Consider the following 24820-nt stretch of genomic DNA (forward strand, 5'->3'; position numbering starts at 1 on the left):
GCAGAAAGAACATGGAATATTTAGATGACCTTATAATTATTAATTGCTGTATTCCTCAATGCAGTGCACTCAAATTGATTTTACATTTCCAATATGATAAAAGGAACCAATTTTTTAAAGTTAATTGACATAACCTGTTTTGCAAAATGCTGCTCCCTGAATTAAACATAGAAGCTGATGCCATGTTTTAACCGCCACAAGTTATTTTAAAATATATACCAACCCAGGCTTATTCTGAAAACATCCCGCCAAATACGTGCCAGGAGGTATGCTTTTTTTGCAGTCTTTGTTTTCGCGAATCTACGAGAGTCTGCTGTGTACACTTTTTGAGATCTCAAATTTCACTCGCGAGTGCCATTCACGCCTGCTGTTCCCTCGTAAATTCACCAGGCCGCTGTTGAAAGACTGTTTGACTGACTCACTGATCCACCCTCCTCCCTACCTAAACCCAACCAATAGTATTTTGAAAAACACAGAGTTGGCACCAATATCCTAGTGGTTAGTGCATCGACACATAGCACCAAAGTGCTCATGGCGACCCGAGTTCGATTCCGGCTCGAGGTCCTTTGCCGATCCTTCCCCTATCTCTGTTCCCCAGACATTTCTGTCTGTAAAATCTCCACTGTCTTATCTCAAAGAAGGTGAAACCCCTAAAAAATAATAATTAAAAAAAAACACACAGATTGACCCGCCCACTCTATTCCCTAAACCCAACTGATAATTTTAAAAAAGCAATACAGAAAAAAAGCCCTCTACTGATTTTTACCACATTCTCACCCTGTTATATACTTATATTTTTTTATTCTGTTTTTGTCTTACCTGCTTTCTGGAACTGTTCTTCACCAAACTCAAACCCTGTCGTTGTGGTCATCTCTTCTCTGCATCACAAGTCCATCAACGTTCAAGGCAAACTACTGGACAAACTGGTAACAGTGGGAAAGCCGTACATACAAAGGTAAGCAGTCAGCTGGAAAGTGCGAAAAGGAATGGCATCATACTAGAGATCTGCGCGGGACTTAATTTTGAATCCCGCCCGCACCCGCCAGGTTTTAGCCCGAACCCGACCGCTCCCGCTTATATTAAGAATTTGTTGTCCCGCTGCCCGACCCGCCCCGTTTTCTGCCCGCCGCGCCTGATCCCGCTAAAGAGCGGGGGAGAACAAAACCGAAAATCACCCAGCTATACAGTCCAGACAGCCAAGCTGTCTGTATAAACACACACACAGCACCAAGCACACACACACAGACAAAGCTTTCTCTATCTCTCATACGCGCGCGCGCGCACGCACTAACACACACACAAGCACCAAGCAGACACACAGGCGTTTGCTGTTATATCAACTCAAAGGCTTGTAATACCATGTATCAAGTACCAATGTAATACCAAAAGGTTTTATATAAAGGTATATAAATACTGAGTCGCACCAGCTCCGGGCCGCAGCGCACATTACTCTCGGGCCGATTCCGGCGCGGATTGATTCGGGCCGGAATCGGACAGTGAGTTCACAAGCATCCGGCCTGAGTCCGGCAGCCGGAGCCGGGCCAAGTGGTAAGTCTCCGGCAGGCGAGAATCTAGCCGGAACTGGCCCGAGTGTATTTTGCTATCTGGGAAAGCTCTCTCTCATTTACGCGCACTAACATACACACACACAAGCACCAAGCACACACACAGGCAAAGCTCTCTCTCTCTCATTCGCATAGCAATATCCGCAATATTGCTAGACAGCCCACTCCCGTCCCAACTTAAATCTGTTACCGACCGCTCCCGTGATTTATTCCTGCGCCGCAGAAATCTGGTCGGGTCTTGCGGCGCCCGCGGGACAGCCGCGGGAATGCGACCTCTACATCATACCCCCCCTTAGCGTTCATTTAAAAAATGAAATGCAGCCAAACGTACTTCTGGCTGTATAATTCACGATCTTCAGAAATGTATATAGGGCTACATTTTCAGAATGAGCCTATGTTGCAACATACAGTCAGTGGTTACTTTGTTAAGGGCACCTTTGCCAGTGTAACATTGGCCACATTTGAGTAATACATTGTAATATTGTAATACGTGTTCAGAGATGCTCTTTTGCAGACATGAGCTGTTATTTTAATTACTGTAGCCCTTCTTTAAGCTCAAGCCAGTCTGGCCGTTCACCTCTGACCTCTATTAGGGCATTTTTAGCCCAACAACTGCTGGTGTCTGTATATTTCTCTTTTTCAGAGAAATCACCATTCCCTCATAAACCCTAGAGATCCTTGTGCATGCAAATCCCACTAGATCAGCAGTTTCTGAAATACTCAGACCAGCCCCTCTGGCACCAGCAACCATGCCCCATTCAAAGTTATTAAATCACCTTTTTTCCTTATTCTAATGCTGGTTTGAATCAGCAGATCACCTCAATTATGTCTATGTGGCTAAATGCAGCCATATGATTGGCTGATTAACACCTAATAAAACACCTAGTAAAGTTATCCAGTGAGCGCAATGAGTAAAAATGTGCAAGTGTTCTATTATCATTGGAGCCAAAGCTGTGAAATACAGTGTTTATTTCTTATTTCTATCAGTAAGTCAGAGGCAGTCCTGAAAGCTAAGTAGTAGCATTTGTTTATACACAGAAATTCCTACTTGTTTACTGTCGAGACTCTGATCACGTGGCTTGTGTGCATATAAAGATGGAAAACATCTGATTTATGTACAGACTGACTGATTCCATCATGTCAACATTTTATAATAACTGGCATTTTCACGCCCATGTGGTTTGTTGATTCAGTTTGTGTTTCATATATAATTGTAAGCCGTGAAATTCACAATAGGTTTTGTCTCCAGACAGCCTATTATGGCATGTTTGTATATGCTTTCAATTCCTTCTTTATCCAGTCAGAACAAAGTTTTTTTTTCAAACAATTTAGTAAAAGACAAAAGCTGAAGTATTACACTGGCACGACACGTGTTAAGCAGTAGTCCTATATTCTGTTGCTATATATATGCACATTGTGTAATTCAACTCCTCTTGGCAGCCGTTCTCAGTAGGAGAAACCACTAGCTCAGCACATTACCCTACCCAATAAACCATTATGCTTCAAACCACGAGATGGGTGGACAAGAACTGTGAAGACAGAAAACTGCAACTGCAGACTGTTTACATATTTTCAATAGTTAAGTTTAAAGGTATAGTCAACACACACACACACAAAAAACTATGTATGTTTTGTAAAAACTAAATATGAATGACTTTGCCTTTACCAATTATTACATTTAATATAGTTGTATTTAAAAAGTTGTATTAATCAATTTTTCTTTTGGACATAACTGTGTGAAGGTATAGTGTGTTCACAGTCATATTGGGGTGAAATGAAGACAATAAGTATCTTTTTAAAAAAATTCTTGATGTTAAAATAGGATCCAAATCCCTCTCCCATTTTGAGGCCCACTAAAACATAACGTAAGAGTGCTGTTTCCCCGCCCTCTAAAATGATTGACAGCCACATATTAACATGTCTCCGTAGTAAGGCGTATACACCATATCAACAAGATAGGACGTGCGCAAAGCAACTGGGATTAAAAGATCTGTTTAGTTCTCTGTGATCATCAATCATCATCAAATGTGTGAAGTTTAAAACTTTTTGAAAACAGTGCATGTTTGTAATAAAGTAAGTTAAAGATGGTAAAATCAATGTAATTCATCACCACAGCCTCATGTCAGTACAATTATGAAAGTAGATGCTTCAGTCCTGTCTGTGTGTGTGTGTGTGTGTGTGTGTGTGTGTGTGTGTGTGTGTGTGTGTGTGTGTGTGTGTGTGTGTGTGTGTGTGTGTGCATGAACTTTGTAACGACATTGTGTGTGACTCATTGTTGCAGAAAGGATTAAATGAACTCCCCAGCAAATACATCAAATAATCATTAGTAAAGTTCTTACAATAGTATTTTTCACAAACGTTACATGAGATCTGCTTCCTTCATGTCTGTCACTGTGCTGTTTATTTGACAGTTTATTGCCCAATTCCAATTCTACCCCTTAGCCCTTCCTCTTACCCCTCATTTTGCACGTTCCTGTGAAGGGGTTAGGGGGTCCCAATTACAACCCAGGCTCATTCTGGAAACGTAGCCCCGCAAACGTTTCTGGAGACCGCGAAATACGTCCCAGGAGGTACGTATCTGTGCAATTTTTGTTTTCGCGAATCCGTGAGAGGCCGCTGTGCTCGTTTTTTCGAATCGCGAACGCCTCTTTGTTCTTGCGTAAAGCCGCCGGAGGTTGCTGTCGAACGACCGGCTGTCCGACTGACTGAACGGCTGAATGATTGACTGGGCGGCCGGCCAATCGGCAGACCCATCCTCATCCTCCTTCCCTAAATCCAACCAAAGATTTACAAAAGCAGTCCAGACAAAGAAAAGCCCTCATCTGATTTTGACTGCGTTTTCGGATTTCAACACCTTCTCGCCCTGTTATGAACTCGTTTGCTTTATTTCTTGGATTCTGTTTTTTGTCTTACCTGATTTCTGGAACCGCTCTTCCCCGGACTCGAACCCGGTCGTCGCGGCTGGCTCCCCTCCAGGTCTCCGCTCCGCCGACGTACACAACGAGCTAACCAGACAAACTGGTTGCGGAGGTGAGCTGTCAGCCGGCGAGCGCGAAGAGGAGCGCCGTTACACCAACCCATAGCATTTGCTTGAAAAAATTAAATGCAGCCATACATATATCCGGCTACGTAAATAGCGGTCTCCAGAAACGACTGCGGGGCTACGTGTTTAGAATGAGCTTGGGTTGCCCAATTCTTTTTTAGCTTGAAGGCATAGGGCTAAGGGAAAGGGCTAGATTGTGTTTTACTGTCATGGTTAAAAAACACTAAAATAAAAAACGCAAACTTTTGCGATCCATCATCCATAATTTTAACTCCTGTTTAGAAGTCCCACAACATTGTGACACTCGATAACACTCAAATACCTTGTCAGTAAAGTCTAGTGGCTGGGAATAGGCTTTTTTATAGTGTCTGCTATAATGTTAATGTTGTTTTTGGTGTGTTTACATAGATGAATATGGCCACAGTGTAAATGCACAGTATAGTTATGATCTTATTGCCACATTATATCCTTATGATGACATGATATATGCCTTCAGTGATTTCCTGAAGATAAATACCAACAAATAACACAACTGGAATAACTACAGCAGTCACAACCGTCTGATCTCATATTAGGCTAAAGATTGCGATGACACATGATTACATGTGTAAGTGCTGTAGTGCTGTCCCAATTCTTAGAGTTACATTTTGAAGCCCTTCCCCATCACACTCGGTTTTAAGGGCCATGGGGAAGGGGTAGGGGTACACAAATAGTATTGGGCCTAAGGCACACTCTGACAGGCACGTGGGAATGGTGGGCGTGAAGAACTAACTCATTTGCATTATAGGCACATGCAACAAAAACAGCTACATTGTGTTCAGAGCAGAAAATCCAATATTGTAAAAGGCATAATAAATAATCTGATGGGTGTTTTGAGCTGAAACTTTACAGATACATTCTGGAGACAAAAAATACTTATAGTAAATCTTGAAAAGGGGGTAAATACAATAAGTGCCCTTTAATGATCCTTTTGCAGCCCTAAAGCTTAACAGACTCAGCCATTCTAATTGCATGAAATGAATTAATAAACTCAAATATCTCCTTTGTTTTTAATTGAAGTCAATCATATCGGTTTGCATTATGATTAATTCAAATTTTATTATCATATGTTATTATTTTATTGTACAGATGAATAAAAGTAGGCCACAATCCAAACACTTTCATAATAGATACAGACTTTTAAATATATATATTTAAAAAAAAAAAGAAGAAATTTCTTGAAAAAAGGTTTCTCAAGATTCTTGGTTGCGTTTGAATAAAATGAAACTTTTTTCTGTAAAGTATGATTGCATTTCTTCCAAATGTCAAATAAAAAAATTACATTTTAGAAGAGACCACTTGATCCTAAGTTTCTCAAGATTAAGGGTAATAAATACATTGAAATAACAAAACATTTTTTTTTTTTAAAAAGTTAACATTTTAGAATAACGGTCAATAGGTTAATGTTAGTTAATGTATTTACTAACAATAACTAAGTATGAATAACCTTGTAAGACATTTATTTATCATGTTTTCAACATTACCTAATGCGTTTTTAAATACAAAGTTGTGCTTGTTAACATTATTCAATTTAGTCAGTTATTTAATTCATTAACATGAACTAACGTTATTAAACTTAACTAATGTTAACAAAGATGAATAAATACAGTAATAAATGTAATACTAATAGTTTGTTCATGTTAGTAAACACATGAACTAACATTAACTAATGGACCATTATTTTAAAGTATTACCAAAAAAGATTAAGAGACCTTGATTCTAAGCTTCTCAAGATTGATGGTTGTGTTTGAGTAAAAAAAAGTACTTATGAAATCTCTTCCAAATTTCAAATAAAAATTATATTTTACAGCATTCATTGTTTTTTCTTTTTTGCTTGAAATAACAAAAAGAGGTTTTCAGATATTTATATTCATTTTTGCCACTGGCTTGCTTGAATTGGGACTTGTGGAGCTGATATAAAATAGATATATTTAAAATTTGAATAAAAAGCTATCAGACCGCTATAAAATAAATTCAATTTTAACATTTAACTTCAACCAATATCTAACTAATCAAAGAATATCTAGAGGAACAGAGAATTTGTCTCCTGTCTCAAGAGAAGTGGTCTCCTGTTTTATTTTTACATAACTGTATTCTTTCTGCTTGTTCTAGATTGGCTACTCGTTATCTTACACAAGGATGTAAACCTGGTCTCTGCATGGACCTCCTTTCATATGGTGGAGGTCTAGCTGAAAAAAAATGCTACTTCCAAAGGTTTTTCTCAGGAAATGACATTTCCTATGTATTTTTCACTGGCAGGGGGAGTGATTGCAGGATAGAGAAAGAAAAAGAGAGTGGGTAAAAAAAAAAAAAAGACTGGGAAAGAGGGGTGTTTCTAACCGGGAACAGAGCATGCACTGTTTCAGATTACACACACAGTGAGAGGAAGAAAAGAGAAAGAAAAGGAGAGAAAATCCCTGGGACTCCTTTCTTTTCTTGACGATTAGTTGGGTTTATGGAGCCTACGGGTCTGCAAAATGAAGCTCTCCGCTGTTGCGATAGTTCTCCTGACTAGAGTATTTATTGGAGGTAAGATGTTTATATTGGCCTTTTAATACGCAATGACGAAACAACTTGCAAAACAGCTTTTAGAAAGTACTTGAAGAGTGAGATGATTTTCCAGATAGCAACTCCATGTTTGTCACACGCGTTATGCCGTGTTCATCTGCATAAATCTATTTTGCATGCTAAAACAAGTTTCAACAACTTTTTGTTTCAACAAACTCTTTTTACCTCATCTTTCTGCATTTTACTCCGACTCTAAAAACATATATTACAAAAAGCATGTCAGACTGCATTATGGTGTTTGCCAAGTTTTAACAAAGCAAAGACACATCTTCAGGTCAAATGTTATTTAGCTTTTTTTGTTTATGTGCAGAACTCTCTTGTGATGTGGTTTTTGCATTGAAAACAGAGCCCCAGTTGACCCCTGAGGGACGCAAGTAATTGGGACACAACATAAACACGACGAAAGCCTTTTAACAGCTGGATATAATCTTGTTGTCGTGTTCCCTGCTCTGTCCTCTGGTTCAAGAAGGCAGACAAATGTTTTCCACCTGTAGTTTCTGTTTGACAGGGCATATTGAGCCCAGATGCATTCATATATTTTACACCCTTAAGGGGTCATGGATGCAGGCCAGAACAAAAATATGTCCACAAATAAGGGTCCAACGAAAACTGAGGAATAGCATACAAAGAGCTGTACATACAGATAGTCTAAAAATATAAAGTTGTGGAAAAAAATGAAGAGGCCATTTGAAAATTCTGTTTCTCTGGATTTACTGGGTTATATATATAGGTGAAGTCAAAATTATTACCTCACTGTGAATTTGTTTTCTTTTTCAAATATTTTTCAAGTGAATTTTAACAGATTAAGGAAACTATTTCCTATCATTTTTTTTTTCTTCTGTAGAAGGTCTTATTTATTTTATTTTGGCTGGAATAAAATACATTTTACAACTTTTTAAAACCATTTTTTTATTATTAGCTTCCTTAAGCAATATTTTTTTCCAATTGGCTGCAGAACAAACTATTGTTACACAATAACTTGCTTAATTACCCTGACTTACCTACTGTAGTTAACCTAATTAATCTAGTTAAACCTTTAAATTGAACTTTAAGCTGAATACTATCTTAAAAATATATAGTCAAATATTATGTACTGTCATCATGGCAAAGATTATAATTATTATTAATAGTTATTAAAACTATTTAGCTTAGAAATATGTTGGGGGAAAAAAGGTTCTATCCGTAAAAAAAATATATATTTAAAACTAATGAAGATATTTTCTTGTTTTGCTGCCGTTTTATAAAATTGCATGTGTTTTCTTAAATTGCAGAACTTAAGCTCTCTCGGCCACCGTACCCATGGAATTAATTGTTGATTCTAATTGGAAAGTTTATGACAACATGAAATAGCAAAGAAATAAATAAAACTAAAAGAGTTTCCCTTTGTAAATACAGTACTAATGACTACTACTTTTTGTGTTTCAAAAATAATATTGTCATTTAGAGAATTTATTTTTCTATTTTTGGACATTACATTATCAATATTTTAACTTCCAGAAGAGTAAAGAAATCTTTAATTGGTGAAATAACCACACCGATTAAAAACAAAATTTATTTTGAAAATGTAATACAGAAAAAATATTCCAATTACGATCAACAATTAATTCCATGGGTATGGTGGCTGAGAGAGCTTAATGTGCTGCAATTTAAGAAAACACATGCAATTATAAAAAACGCCAGCAAATTAAGAAAAGATCTTCATCAGTTTGCAAATCCCCAAAATGCAAACACATTTATAAAAAAAAAAAAAAAAAAAACGTGCTACATTTTCTCACAATGCAAATAATTTACGAAAATGCGATGCATTTTCTTACAACACTTTCAAATAGCACGGAACAGAATGGAAATGTTTCAAGGGCACCCTAAAACACGACAGATCGGCTATTTACGTTGTTATGTAGGCTAATGAAATACAAAATACAAGGGAAACAGGATGTTAAAATAAACGTTTTTGGGTCCTTTTGAAAAAGTTTTATTGTGTTCCGATGTTATTGCAAGTGTTTCCGATGTTTTTGAGAAAATGCAGTGCGTTTTCATGAATTGTTTTTTGTTGTGAGAAATGCAGTGCGTTTTCATGAATTTTTTTGCATTGTGATTTGCAGTATGTGTGCTGTCAATCGGATGAAGATCTTTTTTTATTTGCTGGCGTTTTTTGTAATTGGCTGTGTTTCTTAAATTGCAGCACATTAAGCTCTCTCGGCCACCGTACATTGGTTTTAGTCAATATCCCTCAATTTGTAACAGAAAAAAAATTGAAGCTTCCTTCTACTTTTTCCCAGAGCTGAGTGATGCTTTAAATGTGACCGTCACACCTGGCCCAGTCAGCATGTGTATGGAGGGAGACAACATCACTTTGTCCTGCTTAGTGTCTCAGAAGAAGAGAAGCAGCAGTGTTTTAGTTCTGCGCTGGCTCTACTTCCCCACCCCTGAAGACGAGCATCTTGTGGTGAGGATGGGCATGAAGAAAGCCAAGTATTATGGCAACTACAGCAAGCTCTTTCCTCAGACCAAGTTTCTCCTTTGGGAAGAAAATGATGGGCAGCTCTACCGTCTGCTGATCAAAAATGTGTCACGGGAGGATGGGGGAAACTACACCTGTAAAGTGCAGGAAATACGGAAACACAGAAACAAATGGAGGGCCTCGTCCAATGGAACAGGGAGCATGGAATTACGAGGTAAAGAAGAATATTTTCCTGAGCTGTATCTTAAGTGAATTAATGACTTATATTGTCTTAACTTATATTGTCTAAAATATTTTTTTCTTCTGTTGATTTAACAAATCCTCTGTGTTGATGTTAGCTTTAACATGTTAGCCATAAGCTCCTAAAATCCTGGTTTGCATTATAAATATATATATATATATATATATATATATATATATATATATATATATATATATATATATATATATATATATATATATATATATATACTGTATGCATTATATATATAATCTCAAAACATAAATCACACGTTGAATTGCTAGCTTCACCACAAAAGTTTTGATAATTGACAAATCTACGATCTTGGTATATTTGCTAATCTAACATTGTGGCTTCATAGTTTTAATAGCAGATGAAAGCAAACTACTGCATACTATACATTCAATCCTAATGTGTTTAATTACAACATATTTAATCATACTACAGAACAAGCAGCCTTCAAACTATGCCCCATGTGGTAGTGTGCGCAAACAAAGGATGTAACACATGCACACTAGACACTTTCATCCTTATCCAGTGGCTGCGCTACTGCTCTGCAGAAATTATGATCAATGCAAATGCTCTACAGATATTTTAGGATATTTATTACTCTCACCCAAGTGAGTGTCAATACACTCTTAAAATACAGGTTCCATACTGGCAGAAATGGCTCCATGAAGAACTTTACAATTCAAACCTTTTATACCACAAAAGCTATTTGTAGTGGAAAAAGTCTTAGGTTTTTAAAATGTTATTCATATTAAGAAAAAAAGGTCTGTGGGCAACCCAAAAAGTTTCTTATTTGGCATCACTGCCAGTTCTATACTGTCCCCTTTTTGAAACCTTTATTTTTAAATGGAGTACAGGCATCTGTTGTTTTTGTATCTATTACTTCCATCTTTTGTGGAATGGTTGTGCAAAAAGTGGGGCTGCTTATATGAAGCATGCACATCTTACAATATTTGACAATATTTACATCACACACATGCTACGCAAAGCTAATGCATGCTTTTCAGAGGAAGCAAAAGATTGCTAATGGGTCTGTGGAAATGTTTGGAGAATATTTGTTTATATGTAAAAATACATGAAAAATAGTAACTAAATTCTATAATAAAATTAAAAGTTAAGATAAAAATAATAAAGCATTCAAAGGGATAGTTCATCCAAAAATAAAAACTCTGCCATCATTTACTCACTTTCCACTTGATTCAAACCTGTTTGAGTTTCTTTCTTCTGTTTAGCACAAATGAAAATACTTTGAAGAATGTTGGAAAATGGTCTCCATTGATTTCAACAGTACTTTTCGTTCCTACTACAGATGTAAATGGTAAACATTTTTTAACATTATTCAAAACAAATCTTTTGTGTTAAAAAAATACGTATACAGTAGATGACGGAAACAAACAAAAATAGTTGTATTAAATAGTTCTACAAATTATATTAGTTCTAAAATACTTGAAATATTATTACAATTACCAGAACTGTATTTTACAAACAATTATATGATTAAAAGAAATAAATTCAAATGTTAGTCAATGAAAAAAATGAATTTAAAGGGCACCTATGGTAAAAAATCTACTTTTCAAGCTGTTTGGACAGATCTGTGTGTTGGTATAGTGTATAGGCCGTCATACTTGGGTGATATGAACACACCCAGTCCTTTTTTTCAATTTAACTACAAAAAAAAGGGTCGGCCAATTGGAGCTGTTTTCAAATCGATCGCACCATTACGTAGGTGTGCGATCCCCCCGCCCACCGAATTGATTGACAGCTGCGTGCATTAAGATGTTCCGGTAGTCACGTGTATATGTCAACAAGACCAGACAGACATACGCAAAGCAACCGGGAATAAAAGGTCTGTTCTGTTCGCTAGGATCAGCAATCATTATCAAATGTGATTAAGAGTAAGTTTCACATGTTTAAAGTGTTTTAAAACAGAATATGTGTGTAATTAATTACAGCGTTTTACTTCAGCTTTACTTCATCAGCACAGCCGCGTGTCAGAACAATTATAAAAGAAGACGCTTCAATCCCGGTTTGTGGAAGTTAAATCAGGTTTATTTTGTACATTAGCATAACAGATATCCACACAGTACTTGAGGTTTGCCTTAACTAAGCTAAGCGCGCTCTGTCTGTCTGCCTGCCTGCCTACCTGTGTGTGCGTGTGTATCTGTGTGTATGTGTGTGTGTGTGTGTGTGTGTGCGCGCGCGCGCGCGTTAACTTTGTAATGATATTGTGTGTAACTCATCAATGCAACTTCACAATACTGATTAGTAAAGGTTAGTTCTTACTGTAGTATCTCACAAACGCTACGTGAGACCTTCTTCCTTTAAGTCTGTCTGTTGTCTGACGCAGCTGAGGGAGGAGGCATGTAGAAATAGTAGGCGGGCAGAACTCGGCTTAAAGGCGCAGTACGACAAAACCACCCCCTGCTGGAAATCAGTATAAAACAGCATCTTGTAAAAGGTATAATGAAAAATCTGATGGGTATTTTGATCTGAAACTTTATATACACATTCTAGAGACGCAAAAGACTTATTTTAAATCTGAAAAAAGGGGTAACCTAGGTGCCCTTTAAAAAGTAAACAAATGAATGCATGCACGATTATAGTAAGCAAAAAAGTAACTTTATAGAAACAAAATGCTTCCAAAAAATATTTTAGAGCTATTTATAATATTAAGATTGTACAATATACATTGGGTTTTTATATAACATCCTATAGTGACACTTTAAAAAATAATGGTAAATGATAGATATAGATTGTTGGTACAGATTGTTCTTTTGCACAAGGAAGATTATATTTGGGGGCCCGTGGCATCTAAAAGATTGAAAACCTCTACCCTAGTGATCTATGCAAAAAAAATGTAAATAAATAAATAGATAATATCAAATAAGTGTACTTTATCTGTTAGTGTACTTTTCAGTGTAACACACTCCTCACACTACTCATAGCATGTAACAAAATGTATATAACATATACATCATATAATAGAGTGCAGATGTATGGAAAATGTAAAAGTGAAAGCTTTTTATGCCAGTTAGCAATCTGGAGAATCCGAGAATAAAACTAATAGTTCAATCCATAGCTTATAGTCAGCGATGCCAGCGAACAGCGTGCTTGGAAGAGTGATGTCTTGCTACGGTCAGGGCTAACCACACAACAGCTGTTTCCTTCAGTTCACTAATCCTTCAGTTCATCCCGCACAGGGTCAACTCCAATTCCACTATTAGTGACAAAGTTCATTGTTAGCTGTTTGTAAAAGTCTCTTATAGAGGGGGCGGTCTGTCTTTACAGAGCGTCACAAAAGAATGACTGCATCAGATTCCCATAATGGCATTACTCCATTCCAACGCTTCAAAGCCCAAATCTAAACAGTTTTAGAACGGCCCATAAATTGTCAAATAATCAACATGAAAATGCAGTGTAAACGTTCGCATTTCTCACATTGCAGCTTTCTTTGAAACACATGCTAGGGTTCCACCTTCAATATATACATCATTTCTACTATAAATGTGTTCCGAGCCAACAAAAACAGACTATGAGGCTGTTAACGAGAGCAACTTGGACATGCTGAGGGGACAGAGTTAGGAGACTTGGCAAAGACGCAACTGAAAACATTTACTCTGGCTGCAGTATGAGTTTTCCTAGGGTGTTCAGACTGCGAGAGGTCCCGATGCTTCAGCGTCCATTGGATTAATCATCTTTCTGATAAATGCTGATTGGTTTTTGCTAGCAACAATAAAGGGAGCAAAGATGTATTTGCTGTATGCACTTAATAGACAGTTCATTCAAAAATAAATATTCTGTCATTATTGACTTAATTGCTGTAATAAAACTTCAAGTCAAAAACCACTTAAAAGCACTATAAAAGATAATTCTTAAACTTTTTCTAAAAGTACTTTGTAAGACATGTGTTATACTGTGTATATATATACCTTCTAAAATCACTTTGTGTGAACAATTTATTAAAAAAATACAGGCTACTCCCTGATTATCTTAATTTTCGAGATGTTTATTTGATCAATCTACTCTGTGAATGAATTATACTGATTTAGCAAATTGAATTATTATTCATTTAAGTCACCTCAAAATAAGAACTTGATTAAAAAGTAGACAGTGTTAATTCTCTTTTAAAATGTGCCAGTGAGAACAGAGAACTAGGGCAGATGTAAAGATTTTCAGCGAGTAATAAATTACAATTCAATCAGTTTCTCACCCAAAGCTATTATTGGTTTCAGAAGGCTTGGAATAAAGTGCACAAGTCATTTTTCTTCTTTAAAGCTCCATTGAAAAAGAAAGCCATAAGGGGTTTGGAACAACACGAGGATGAGCAAATGATGACACAATTTTCATTTTTGGATGAACTATTTCTTTAAAGTATAGCTCAGTTCTTTATACTGTCCAAAAAGTGAAATTATTTATGATTACCATTGGCTATAAATCCCCATTGCAACTTAATGTTTTCTTTGCATAACTGATGCTTTTGAAGTTAATTCCAAAAAGCTAAAAGCAACAAGTATTGAATTTGCTGTAAATGTAGGAAGATGAATTACAAAAAAGATAAACGTATATTCTAGTGGCGTCTTCATTGTTATGTTGAGTGTTGTGACTGCATTTTATTTTATTATTATTATCTAGCTACATATGTGTGTTGTATTTATTTGATCTTGTATATAAGGAGCCCCTTGAAATGAGATGCTACATCTTAAGGGGTTTAGCCTTAAGAATAAAATGGTTGCAAATGAAAAAGTGAAATAATCTTTAACCCATTCCACCAAGTCCATATATATGTGAAGATTTATATAATGGAAAACACGTCTGTACAAATATGAATGTGTTGTATGAGGAATATAAACAAAGAATACTGCTGTAGGGGTTAGACTTAGACAGCCACAGACATCCCACTTTACCCAACTGTAAGACACGTACACAAACAAAAGCTAAAGAGCAAACAAACAACAGGCAATAAGGAAGGAAAGGAGGTCGTAGGTTGACTTAAACCGGGGAAATTGTCTTGTGAATAATACAACAAAACAATGTCAACCAGCTGAGATACCCCATAAACACAGACCCAACAGGACCACAGAGCGGGGTTAACCACTTCAACCAACTCCACAGCCACAGGGTCGGCCAGCAAATGACTTAATGCTTTTCCAAAACAAAAGCGGCAGTCAAACATACACTGCTCCCCACCCCGTTTGTGTTCTTTTTTTTCCTCACAGCATTTCTGCAGAACTGAAAATTCGCTGAACCCTTCAGTTTAGCAGGGGTTTTATAGAACGCCTTTGACTTGAAAGAAAATGTAGATCAGATGTGTAACTGTATACCTGGTGCAGACGGAGTCACGGCCGTTCTGGTATAAATTTAAAGTAGAGACAGTGATAATGAAGTGCATGTGAGCAGGGATGCAAACCTGGATCCAATAGGACCCAGAACATAGGCAATAATAATAATAATAAAAATACTTTAATATGCTGAAGCTTCTATCATTTTGAGTTTTCTTAAAGAATGAACAAAGATTTTTTTCAGCCCTAGCATTTTTACTACACCATGTAATTATCAAGTAAATGATCACATAAAATGAATTTCTGTTTTACATACTTTCTGCTAACATAATAGAAGAATTCTTTTACAATAACATGCAAAGGAAACTATATTTGTGAATTGATTTCATTTGAAGATTCTATGGCATGTTTAAGGGATACACTGAAAAAATGATGTTTGTTATTTATTTTAAATAAGCTGAAACAACACAATATTTGAGTTTTTTGAGTGGACAACATAATTCAATCCACTTACATTTGTAAAAAGTAACATAACTCCTTGATGTTGTCCCAACACAAATCAATTGTGTGAAACCCAGCATTTTTACAGAGTAGTTCACCCAAAAAATTAAGTAAAACAACTTATTTCAAGACGTAGTTAAAAGTAGAAATAGATTTTAAGCTGAAACCATGGTCCTTGGTGATTCATAAAATGTAAGTAATGGCTACCGACACTTCAAGAGTCATACAAACACCTACAGTGACTTGTGGCTCTCTGCGTTTACATTGATTTTATTCATTTTGTTGTCTGCATTTAATTTGTTTATTTGTTCATTTTTTTTGACTCCCAAAGTGCAAGTAGCCTTTGACTTCCACTTTACGAACCACCAAAGTCCACATAACTTCATAGCTTCAAAATCCACATAGCTAGTATTTTTGTAGTGTCATAATGAAGGAAAAAAATCACCAACTGTTCATCTTTGGTTGTCTGATAGTGAGTAAATTAACAGCAGATTTAAATTTTTGGGTAAACATGACCAAATAGCAGATGCTACAAGTTTTCTTTTTTTTTTTTTGGTTACCAAACCATTTTTAAAGCATAAACAAACAAGAACCAATTGTTTTGTTTAATCATTAAAACATCTAAATCTTATTCATCTCATTTGAAGTTTTTAACTAAGCCTTTTTAATGAAATTTTGTCCAATGTAGCCCTCAACATCTGCAAGTAATTTCCCCTGACCTGGCATGTTTAAAAAGAAATACTAGACAGCCAGCACTGCACTAAAGGAAGAAAAATTAAAGAGACAACGAGCAAGAGTTTTTCCCTAAATTGTCTGGACCAGGTAAACAAATATTAACAGTAATTAACAGTGGCCTGCGTTACTTAAACAGTGACGTAATGAAGGTCTGTTTACAAAGTTTTCAGTGATGGATTTATGAAAGCCACATTTCTTAGGGTCAAAGGTTAAGTATTTTTAGAGGCCTCTAACACAACTTCCTTTTTAAGCTAAATGTCCTTGCCCGGTCATATTGAAGCCTCATCAAGCACAAGCCTGCAGAAAATCCACACAAAATGCAAGATGTTGGGCAGAATGACCAGGTTGAGCTTTGAGCCAAATATGAAATGATACGTTTATACAGTTCAGTCTTGTGCTTTTTTCTCTAGACTTGTAAAATTGCAATAAAAATCCCCAAAATAATTTTGCATGTTGTAAAAAAAAAAAAAGAAAATAAAAAAACTTACCATAAGGGTCAATGTTTTACTTAAATAAATTCTAAAAATATTATTTATTTATTTTTGTTAAATGCTTGCTTCATTTATTTATTTATTATTTTTTAACAAATGCTTGTTTCATTCATTCATTTACTACTTTTTTATTAAATGCTTGCTTCATTTATTTATTATTTTTATTAAATGTTTGCTTTATATATTTATTATTTTTATTAAATGCTTCCTTCAGTCATTCATTCTTTATGTTTTTTAAATGCTTGTTTCCTATTTTTATTTTTTTATTAAATGCTTGCTTTATTTATTTATTTATTATTTAAATTAACTGCTTGCTTTATTTATTATTTTTATTAAATGCTTGCTTCATTCATTCATTTATTATTTTATTAAACGCTCGTTTCATTCATTCATTATTTTATTAAATGCTTGCTTCATTCATTAATTTATTATTTTATTAAATGCTTGCATCATTTATTCATTCATTTATCTTTTAATAAATGCTTGCTTCATTCATTCATTTAATACTTTTATTAAATTCTTGCTTTATTTATTTATTATTTTTATTTAATGCTTGCTTCATTCATTCATTTATTTAACTTTTATTAAATGTTTGCTTCATTTATTTATTTATAATTTTTATTAAATGTTTACTTCATTCATTCTTTTATTTTTTTATTAAATGCTTGCTTCATTTATTTATTTTTCATTTTTAATACATGCTTCATTCATTCATTTCTTTATTATTTTTAATAAATGCTTGCTTCATTTATTTAATTATGTATTTATTGTTTTTATTAAATGTTTACTTCATTCATTTATTTATTTTATTTTTATTAAATGCTTGCATCATTTATTCATTTATTTATTTATTATTTATTAAATGCTTGCTTAATTCATTCATTTATTATTTTTAGTAAATTCTTGCTTAATTAATTAATTAATTGATTTATTATTTTTATAAATGCTTGCTTCATTAATTAATTAATTAATTAATTGATTTATTTTAAATAATTCAAATGCTTCAAAATGATTTTGAACAGTTAAAATAAAAACAATGGCATTTAATTTTTCTCGTGTCTCTCTTAATGTTTCAGTACATCATACGCCGAGCACAGGAAAAACTGATGTCATATGGCGCATGTTTGAAGGTAAGCTGTTATTTCAATATTGTAATAAAATAAGGCAACATGCTGTTTATTGCAGTCTGGGGTATGGTCTCTGTCACTGATAAAGACTACACATTTGTGTGTGCTGGATCGGATCACAGCTTACAGTGTTAGACAGCTTTTGGCCAGTGTGTTACATCTCCTCCCTTCTGGCGGCGAAACACCAAACCAAATTTAACCAAGTGTAAACCAAGTGTGCTTACAGTGCTCGGTTTATTTCTGTGGTCAGCTTTGCCCAAGCTTTATTGGACAGAAGATTATTCCTGTTTATGACACATTACAACATATCACCGTATTACTACAAATCCACTACATATATGAATTATATATATATATATATATATATATATATATATATATATATATATATATATATATATATATATATATATATATATATATAAAGAAACGTTATTGTAAGAATAATTTACAGTCTGTTATATAGTTGTAATATGGTTTTATAGTTTGTAATTTTTAGTAGTGCTACCATTTGCATTGGTTCTAGCTAAAAAAAATGTTTTGCAAATGTCTGCAAGGTCAGCGCTCTTGTAATTTAGTGTTTTATTGTCATGCTTTTTTTCTTAGATTTGTATCTGTGTGCTGTGCTTATCTGCTCTATTGGTCTGGTCTGTATGCTTGTCTTTGCCCTGACTATCACATGTCAGCATCTGCAGCACAAACGGAGACTACGAGGTGATACACTTTTACCCTAGTGTCCAAATTATTTACATTATTACACTTTAAAATCCACCAGTTTTTAACACAATTGTGAGTTTGACAGTTTAACTTAAATCATTAAAGGTTTCTGATATCATTCACCTCACATACTGTAACTGTACAAAGACAGTCTGTAGTTGGGTCAAATATGAAGGTATTAATACAGGGTTGTCCAAACTCGGTCCTGGAGGGCCAATGTCCTGGAGAGTTTAGCTCCAACACTAATCAAACACACCTGAACAGCTGATCAAGCTCAGATATACCAGAAACTTCCTGGCAGGTGTGTTAAAGCAAGTCGGAGCTAAACTCAGTTGGACACCGGCCCTCCAGAACAGAGTTTGGACGTGCCTGTACCAATACACAAAAAGTAACAGCCTGGTTTGCTTGTTTATGTATGTATGTGTGCATGCGTGCATGTACCTATGTGTGTATGTGTGTGTGTGTGTATGTGCATGCATGTATTTATTTATTTATTTATTTATTTTTTGACTGTAAATTAGAATAAGATTCTGATGGTATGATAACCTTGGATAAAAATATCACAGTTTCACGGTATCACAGTATGATGTTTGCTGCTTAAGGTACAATTCTGTACCATTTTTTTTGAGAGTGTGTAACAGAACATCTTAGCACTTTTAAAACTAAGACTTTCCCTTGAAACCAGATATCATTCCATGCATACTGTACAAGTCTAGCATTTTTTGACTCTTTACTTAGTTTTAGCAGCTAATTAATCAGAAACCTCACTAATTAAAAAAAGAAGCTCACTTCTGTTTTGCAAAGTAAGGTGGATTTAATGTCATTAACACATAAAATGATTCTTTAATAAGCAAACTATTTTGTTATTGCCTTTTTTATTCTTGTTACACATTTATTTATACTTTTATGTTTGTTTAACTTTGTCTCCATCTAGCCAGCTATAACCTGGTGAAGTGTCCAGAAAACAGGTAAACTTATGTAACAGGATTTACCATTGCTTTTCTCTTATTTATGTTTGCCTGATTCCAAGGCTCACATTGTTATGTTTTATATCTCCAGCTCAGGAGAGACAGTAACCAGTGTGTCCAGCTGCTCTCCTGCAATGCACAGAAAAGAGAAACGACACAAAGCACAGCCCAGAGACGTCACTGAACCACCGCCACCACCACAGATACCAGCTAAAGGTAACCGAATCACATATTTTCAAATCCAAGACAACTGGGTATTGCTAGATAAAAAAAAAATAATAATAAAAACATTGGGTTTAATCAATAATTGCACTGGGTGTCAACAATGAGTGGTGGGTCTTAAGTTATGATTTGCCCTTTAAAGACTTGTGTTTCTTTTTACCCTTTTAAAACTTATTTCAGTATTTTAAACCACTTCCACCTGAAACATTAAGTAAGAGTGGAGCTTTCTTTTTACAAATCAATTCCCTTAAAGCAAACTAATATAGGGACTTGGTTAAAATGATTGTAAAAAGAGACTTAAGCCACTTAAAACACAGAAGCAAATGGTTAGACTTCAAAAATTAACAAAAAAAAAATTTCTCGGTCGATTAACTTGTGCAGATTAAATGTTTACCTAAAGAATAACATTGTGTGCTAGCAAAACACACATTGTACAATACATTTTGGTTTTACAAGAACTTTAGGACCTTTAAAAGGGTCTCCTATTAGAAAAGAAAATCTTAAATTTATAAATGAATGTCTTACTTTTAATCCAATTTTTAATCCTTTTACCTGAAATGCAAAATAAAGTATTGTGTTTTGAAAAAGTGAACTAAATTTATGTTTACTAAACTTATGTTTGACACAAGCACAAATATTCATTTATTCATTTTCTTTTCGGCTTAGTCCCTTTATTAATCCGGGGTCACCACAGCGGAATGAACCGCCAACTTATCCAGCACATTTTTATGCAGCGGATGCCCTTCCAGCCACAACCCATCTCTGGCAAACATCCACATACACACAGACTCGTACACTACGGACAATTTAGCCTACCCAATTTACCTGTACTGCATGTACGGAGCGTCCGGAGGAAACCCACACGAACGCAAGGAGAACATGCAAACTCCACACAGAAACGCCAACTGAGGCACAAATATCAGATTGAATAATTTAAATTGTTTTAAAAATGTCAGTATTGTCTATAGTTCAATTCTTGTATTGCTAATGCTACTCATTAGCTACGTTTTCATCCTATTTTTCTGCTCATGATGGAAAAATGTGTGTGAATGGACAAACCAGCAGGCTGAGCACACTGTAAATCATCTGAAATGTTGTTTTGGTCATTCTAAAACACCTTCACCTTTTCAGTAACAGTGTTATTATATTATTAATTACCGCCAGAATAGTCAAGAGTGTCTGTGCTCCATGTCTCGCGCCTTTAAACACCCAACGCAATCTCACAGCAATGTGTAAATTTTTGATTTTGTGGCTAATTTGTATGAATTCATACAATTTAGTACGATTTGCTTATCACCCAATGATGGTTAGGGTTAGGGTTAGGGGTGGGGTTGGGTGCCACGCCTCCTTTTTAAAATTGTACATTTTTGTACGACTGAACTCACAAATTCATACGAATTAGCCACACTGACAAAACGAAATCTGACAAAACGAAAACTGACAAAACGAAATCAATTTACAACTGTATGATCTTTTATGTGAAGCTGCTTTGACACAATTTACATTGTAAAAGCGCTATACAAAAAAGGTGAATTGAACTATTGTGATCATATGTTTTGTTTGTCATGCTTTTGTTAATTTTAAAACCAAGTTAATTCAAACAGTACATACCTAACATGAACCATTAAGTAAATACAGACTAATTAAATTTTTCATTATAATTTTAACAAAGTGGGCAAATTCTGACTGGGAAAAGTTTGATGAGCTGGCCATTTTTATTTTCCCATAGGCTACAGTTTATATTTTAAAACTGGCTTCACCCGATTCCTTTTTTTAATTATGGATGATAATAAATCTAAAAATAAAATCAAAAAATAATTACTTTAAAAAATGTTTTTTTTATATATATTTCTTTATTCATCTTTTAAATGCTAGACTCATAACAATATTTCTAAAACTGGATTTACTTACAGTTTAAATTCAAATTTGTAAATAAATACCTTATAGTAAAATAGTACGGCAAGCACTTAGACAAAATTGTAGAAAATATTTTTGGTGCATCAAAAATGTGTGATCATGATTAGCATCCGACAAGCTGATGATCCAGCAAAGATTAGTTCTTAAAATGTTACTAAAAATGCAGAATTGAATAAAACATAAGCCGAATAAATGCAAAAAGTTCCACCTTTTCAGAAAAAAAGAAGCACCCCTTTCAATAGGCTGGCTACAGGCCTGTAATAAATGCTTTGTATTATTATTATGTAAGCTTTTTTTAACTAACATGATATTTTTAGTTATTATCTGCTATTTATGTTACCTTCATATCCTTAATGTGAAGTGTTCTCAAATATTGAAGCTATTGTAAATGTTTCATGATTTATTTGTATTTTTTGGTCTGTCTTCTAGCACCTGCACCAAGAAAACCACGCAGAACCAAACTTTTAAAGGCACAACCTACAAAAACGGTAATGCTAACTCCTATTAAACAGAATTATTTGATTTCATGCTAAAACATTTAAAAGATTAAGTGATGCTGATACGGTTTCATAATTGTCCTAAATATACATCTAGCTAAATTACTTGTTTTATAATTAATTTTTGCACGTTTAATCCACTTATGCACAATTGTATAATATTTGCATCTAACAAAGCACTTTCTTTAGCCTCTCAATTGAATTTCCACGAACCAGAAACATGCAAGAGGGAAATAATGTGGCTTTCTCATACAGCTTTATGTTCGCCACAGTTATTGCTATACCTATCTCCATTTATGGCTGTTATAATTTTATTTACTATTATTGCTTTCCAAAGCGCGATTATTTATTTAACGTGCTTGATTCCTATTAGATTAGTTTCCAGGGAAATCATCGCAGAAAAGCAGCAAAAAATGGAGAAAATGCTTTACGATCCTGCATTGTGTGATCTGATTTTAATCCAGTTGGTCAAAGATGACGAGTTTATGTGCTCTCTGCTAGTCAAACACAGACTTATTTAAATAACGAGTGTGATTCGTACAGAATTGGATGTACATAAATATTATGTTGTCTATATAATGCTTTGACCAAATGAAATATCTGTTGTTCATACATTCTTGAAATTCATAGTTACAAACGTCTAGGAACAATCCTAAAATTATGCATATAATTTCATGTTGTTCTGACCCCAATTCCCCAGTGAATACTAAACTCCTCTTTCAGACTTCTGACCACATACTGTAGTCTTCATATATCTGAAACGCCCTGTTCTCTTCTCTTTTCTCGTCTCGTCCTCAAGTCAAGGGTTTTAGAGGACAGTCTGACATATGCAGAGCTGGAGCTGGTGAAACCCAAGCCTGTGCTTAAAACAGACATGACTGGATGTGCACAACTTGAGCCTAAAACACACTGCACCGGGACTGTGTATGCCCAAATACTCTTTGTGGAGAAGCAAGTGTAAATATGTATATTAAACTGAAATTATTTATGAGATTGTTTTTATATTTTGTACCTACAGTACATACTGGATGTGTTAGGTATGCCACGTGTACTAGTTTACTAGTATAAAATCCTTAATACAACAGTAGCATTTTCTTTTATTATGTATTTGGGCACATTATTGTACCTATGCATTTGATACTTTTTTTATAAGAAAAAATAAAATGGTGGATTTGAATCCAAACATGAACCATTTGATTATGCAATTTTTTTGAAAAATGTAACAGTTTTATTTTTTGCTGTTGTATGAAATAAAGATTAATCCTCTAAAATCAGAGGACGATTCAGTATGAGCAAAAGAGAGCACTGATTTATTGTCTTTATGCCCACTTTAACAGGTAGTTGTCATAACGCATTGTGTAATAAAGCACACTGAAGAACATTTAACTATCGGATGTATGTTGCAGCTTACATAACATTTCTGCGTATACATGTCAAGCGAATGCCATGCATATGATCTTTTATAGGAAAAAAAGAGCATTTTACAATTATGTTTCAATGTATGTTATTTCATTTTATATGCATAATACACCCTATATATCATGCATTATAATGCAGGCTATATTATAATAATGTTTTTTATAATGTTTTGTAGAAATTTTTATAAGAAATACTTATTACTAAATATTCAAATACTCAAAAATTGGTTTAGAAATATTTAGTCTAGATTAATTTAATTAATGGATATTGATGGTTTTAAATGGTAACAAATTTTGAATATTTTCTAATTATGCAGTTATTATTATATGAATTATACATTAGGTTTCTTCATCATATATTGATTGCAATTTAATTTACATTTAGAGAGATTTTTTATTCACCTATTTAGTGCATGTATATCTCTGACATATCAAATAACTTACAAATATTAAGTGTCAAAATATGGGTAGAATTACACTCCAACATTTAGAATAACAAGATATATTTGTGTGCAATTACACAATACACTTATTTTGAAACGTACTTACTAAAATTGATAAAAGGAAACTTTTTTTATTATTCTTCCTGAAATTTTTGCAAAACCTAATGCTTTGAAAGATATCGCCAAAGTATAAAGTTTAAAAATACAAATAATTCATATTTTTTGGATGCAATATGATTCTTAAAATGAAATATTTTAATAAATCATAAAAATGACCTTTGTTCTAAATATGCCTGTCAAGATTTTGGGGGATAAAAAATATTGAAAGTAGGGCTGCTAGATTATGGGAAAAATCATAAACCCGATTATTTTGGTCTTAATTATAATCACGATTATTCAAAACCATATACAGTTGAAGTCAAAATTATTGGCCCTCCTGTGAATTAGTTTTTTTCTAAATATTTCCCAAATGATGTTTAACAGAGCAACATTTTTTTTCTTATGAAGAAAATCTAATTTCTTTTTTTTCGGCTAGAATAAAAGCAGGTTTAAATATTTTGAAAACTAATTTAAGGTCAA

At 34.4% G+C, this 24820-nt stretch overlaps 2 protein-coding genes across 3 annotated transcripts in view; one reads left to right on the top strand and one right to left on the bottom strand.

Annotated features, from left to right (window-relative positions):
* Positions 1–24820, bottom strand: part of wu:fc13h05 — a 49856-nt gene that overhangs the window by 19142 nt on the left and 5894 nt on the right. The window lies entirely within an intron of this gene.
* Positions 7025–23678, top strand: vstm4a (V-set and transmembrane domain containing 4a). The gene is made up of 8 exons (NM_001083819.2): positions 7025–7176; positions 9495–9890; positions 18009–18062; positions 18666–18773; positions 19711–19744; positions 19836–19960; positions 22313–22371; positions 23180–23678. Exons 1-8 carry the CDS (start codon positions 7125–7127, stop codon positions 23339–23341), a joined length of 990 nt encoding a protein of 329 aa, NP_001077288.2. The 5' UTR covers positions 7025–7124; the 3' UTR covers positions 23342–23678.

The sequence above is a fragment of the Danio rerio genome, chromosome 13 (genome assembly GCF_052040795.2).
Source record: "Danio rerio strain M-AB ecotype USA chromosome 13, GRCz13ab, whole genome shotgun sequence".
Taxonomy (NCBI): Eukaryota; Metazoa; Chordata; class Actinopteri; order Cypriniformes; family Danionidae; genus Danio; species Danio rerio.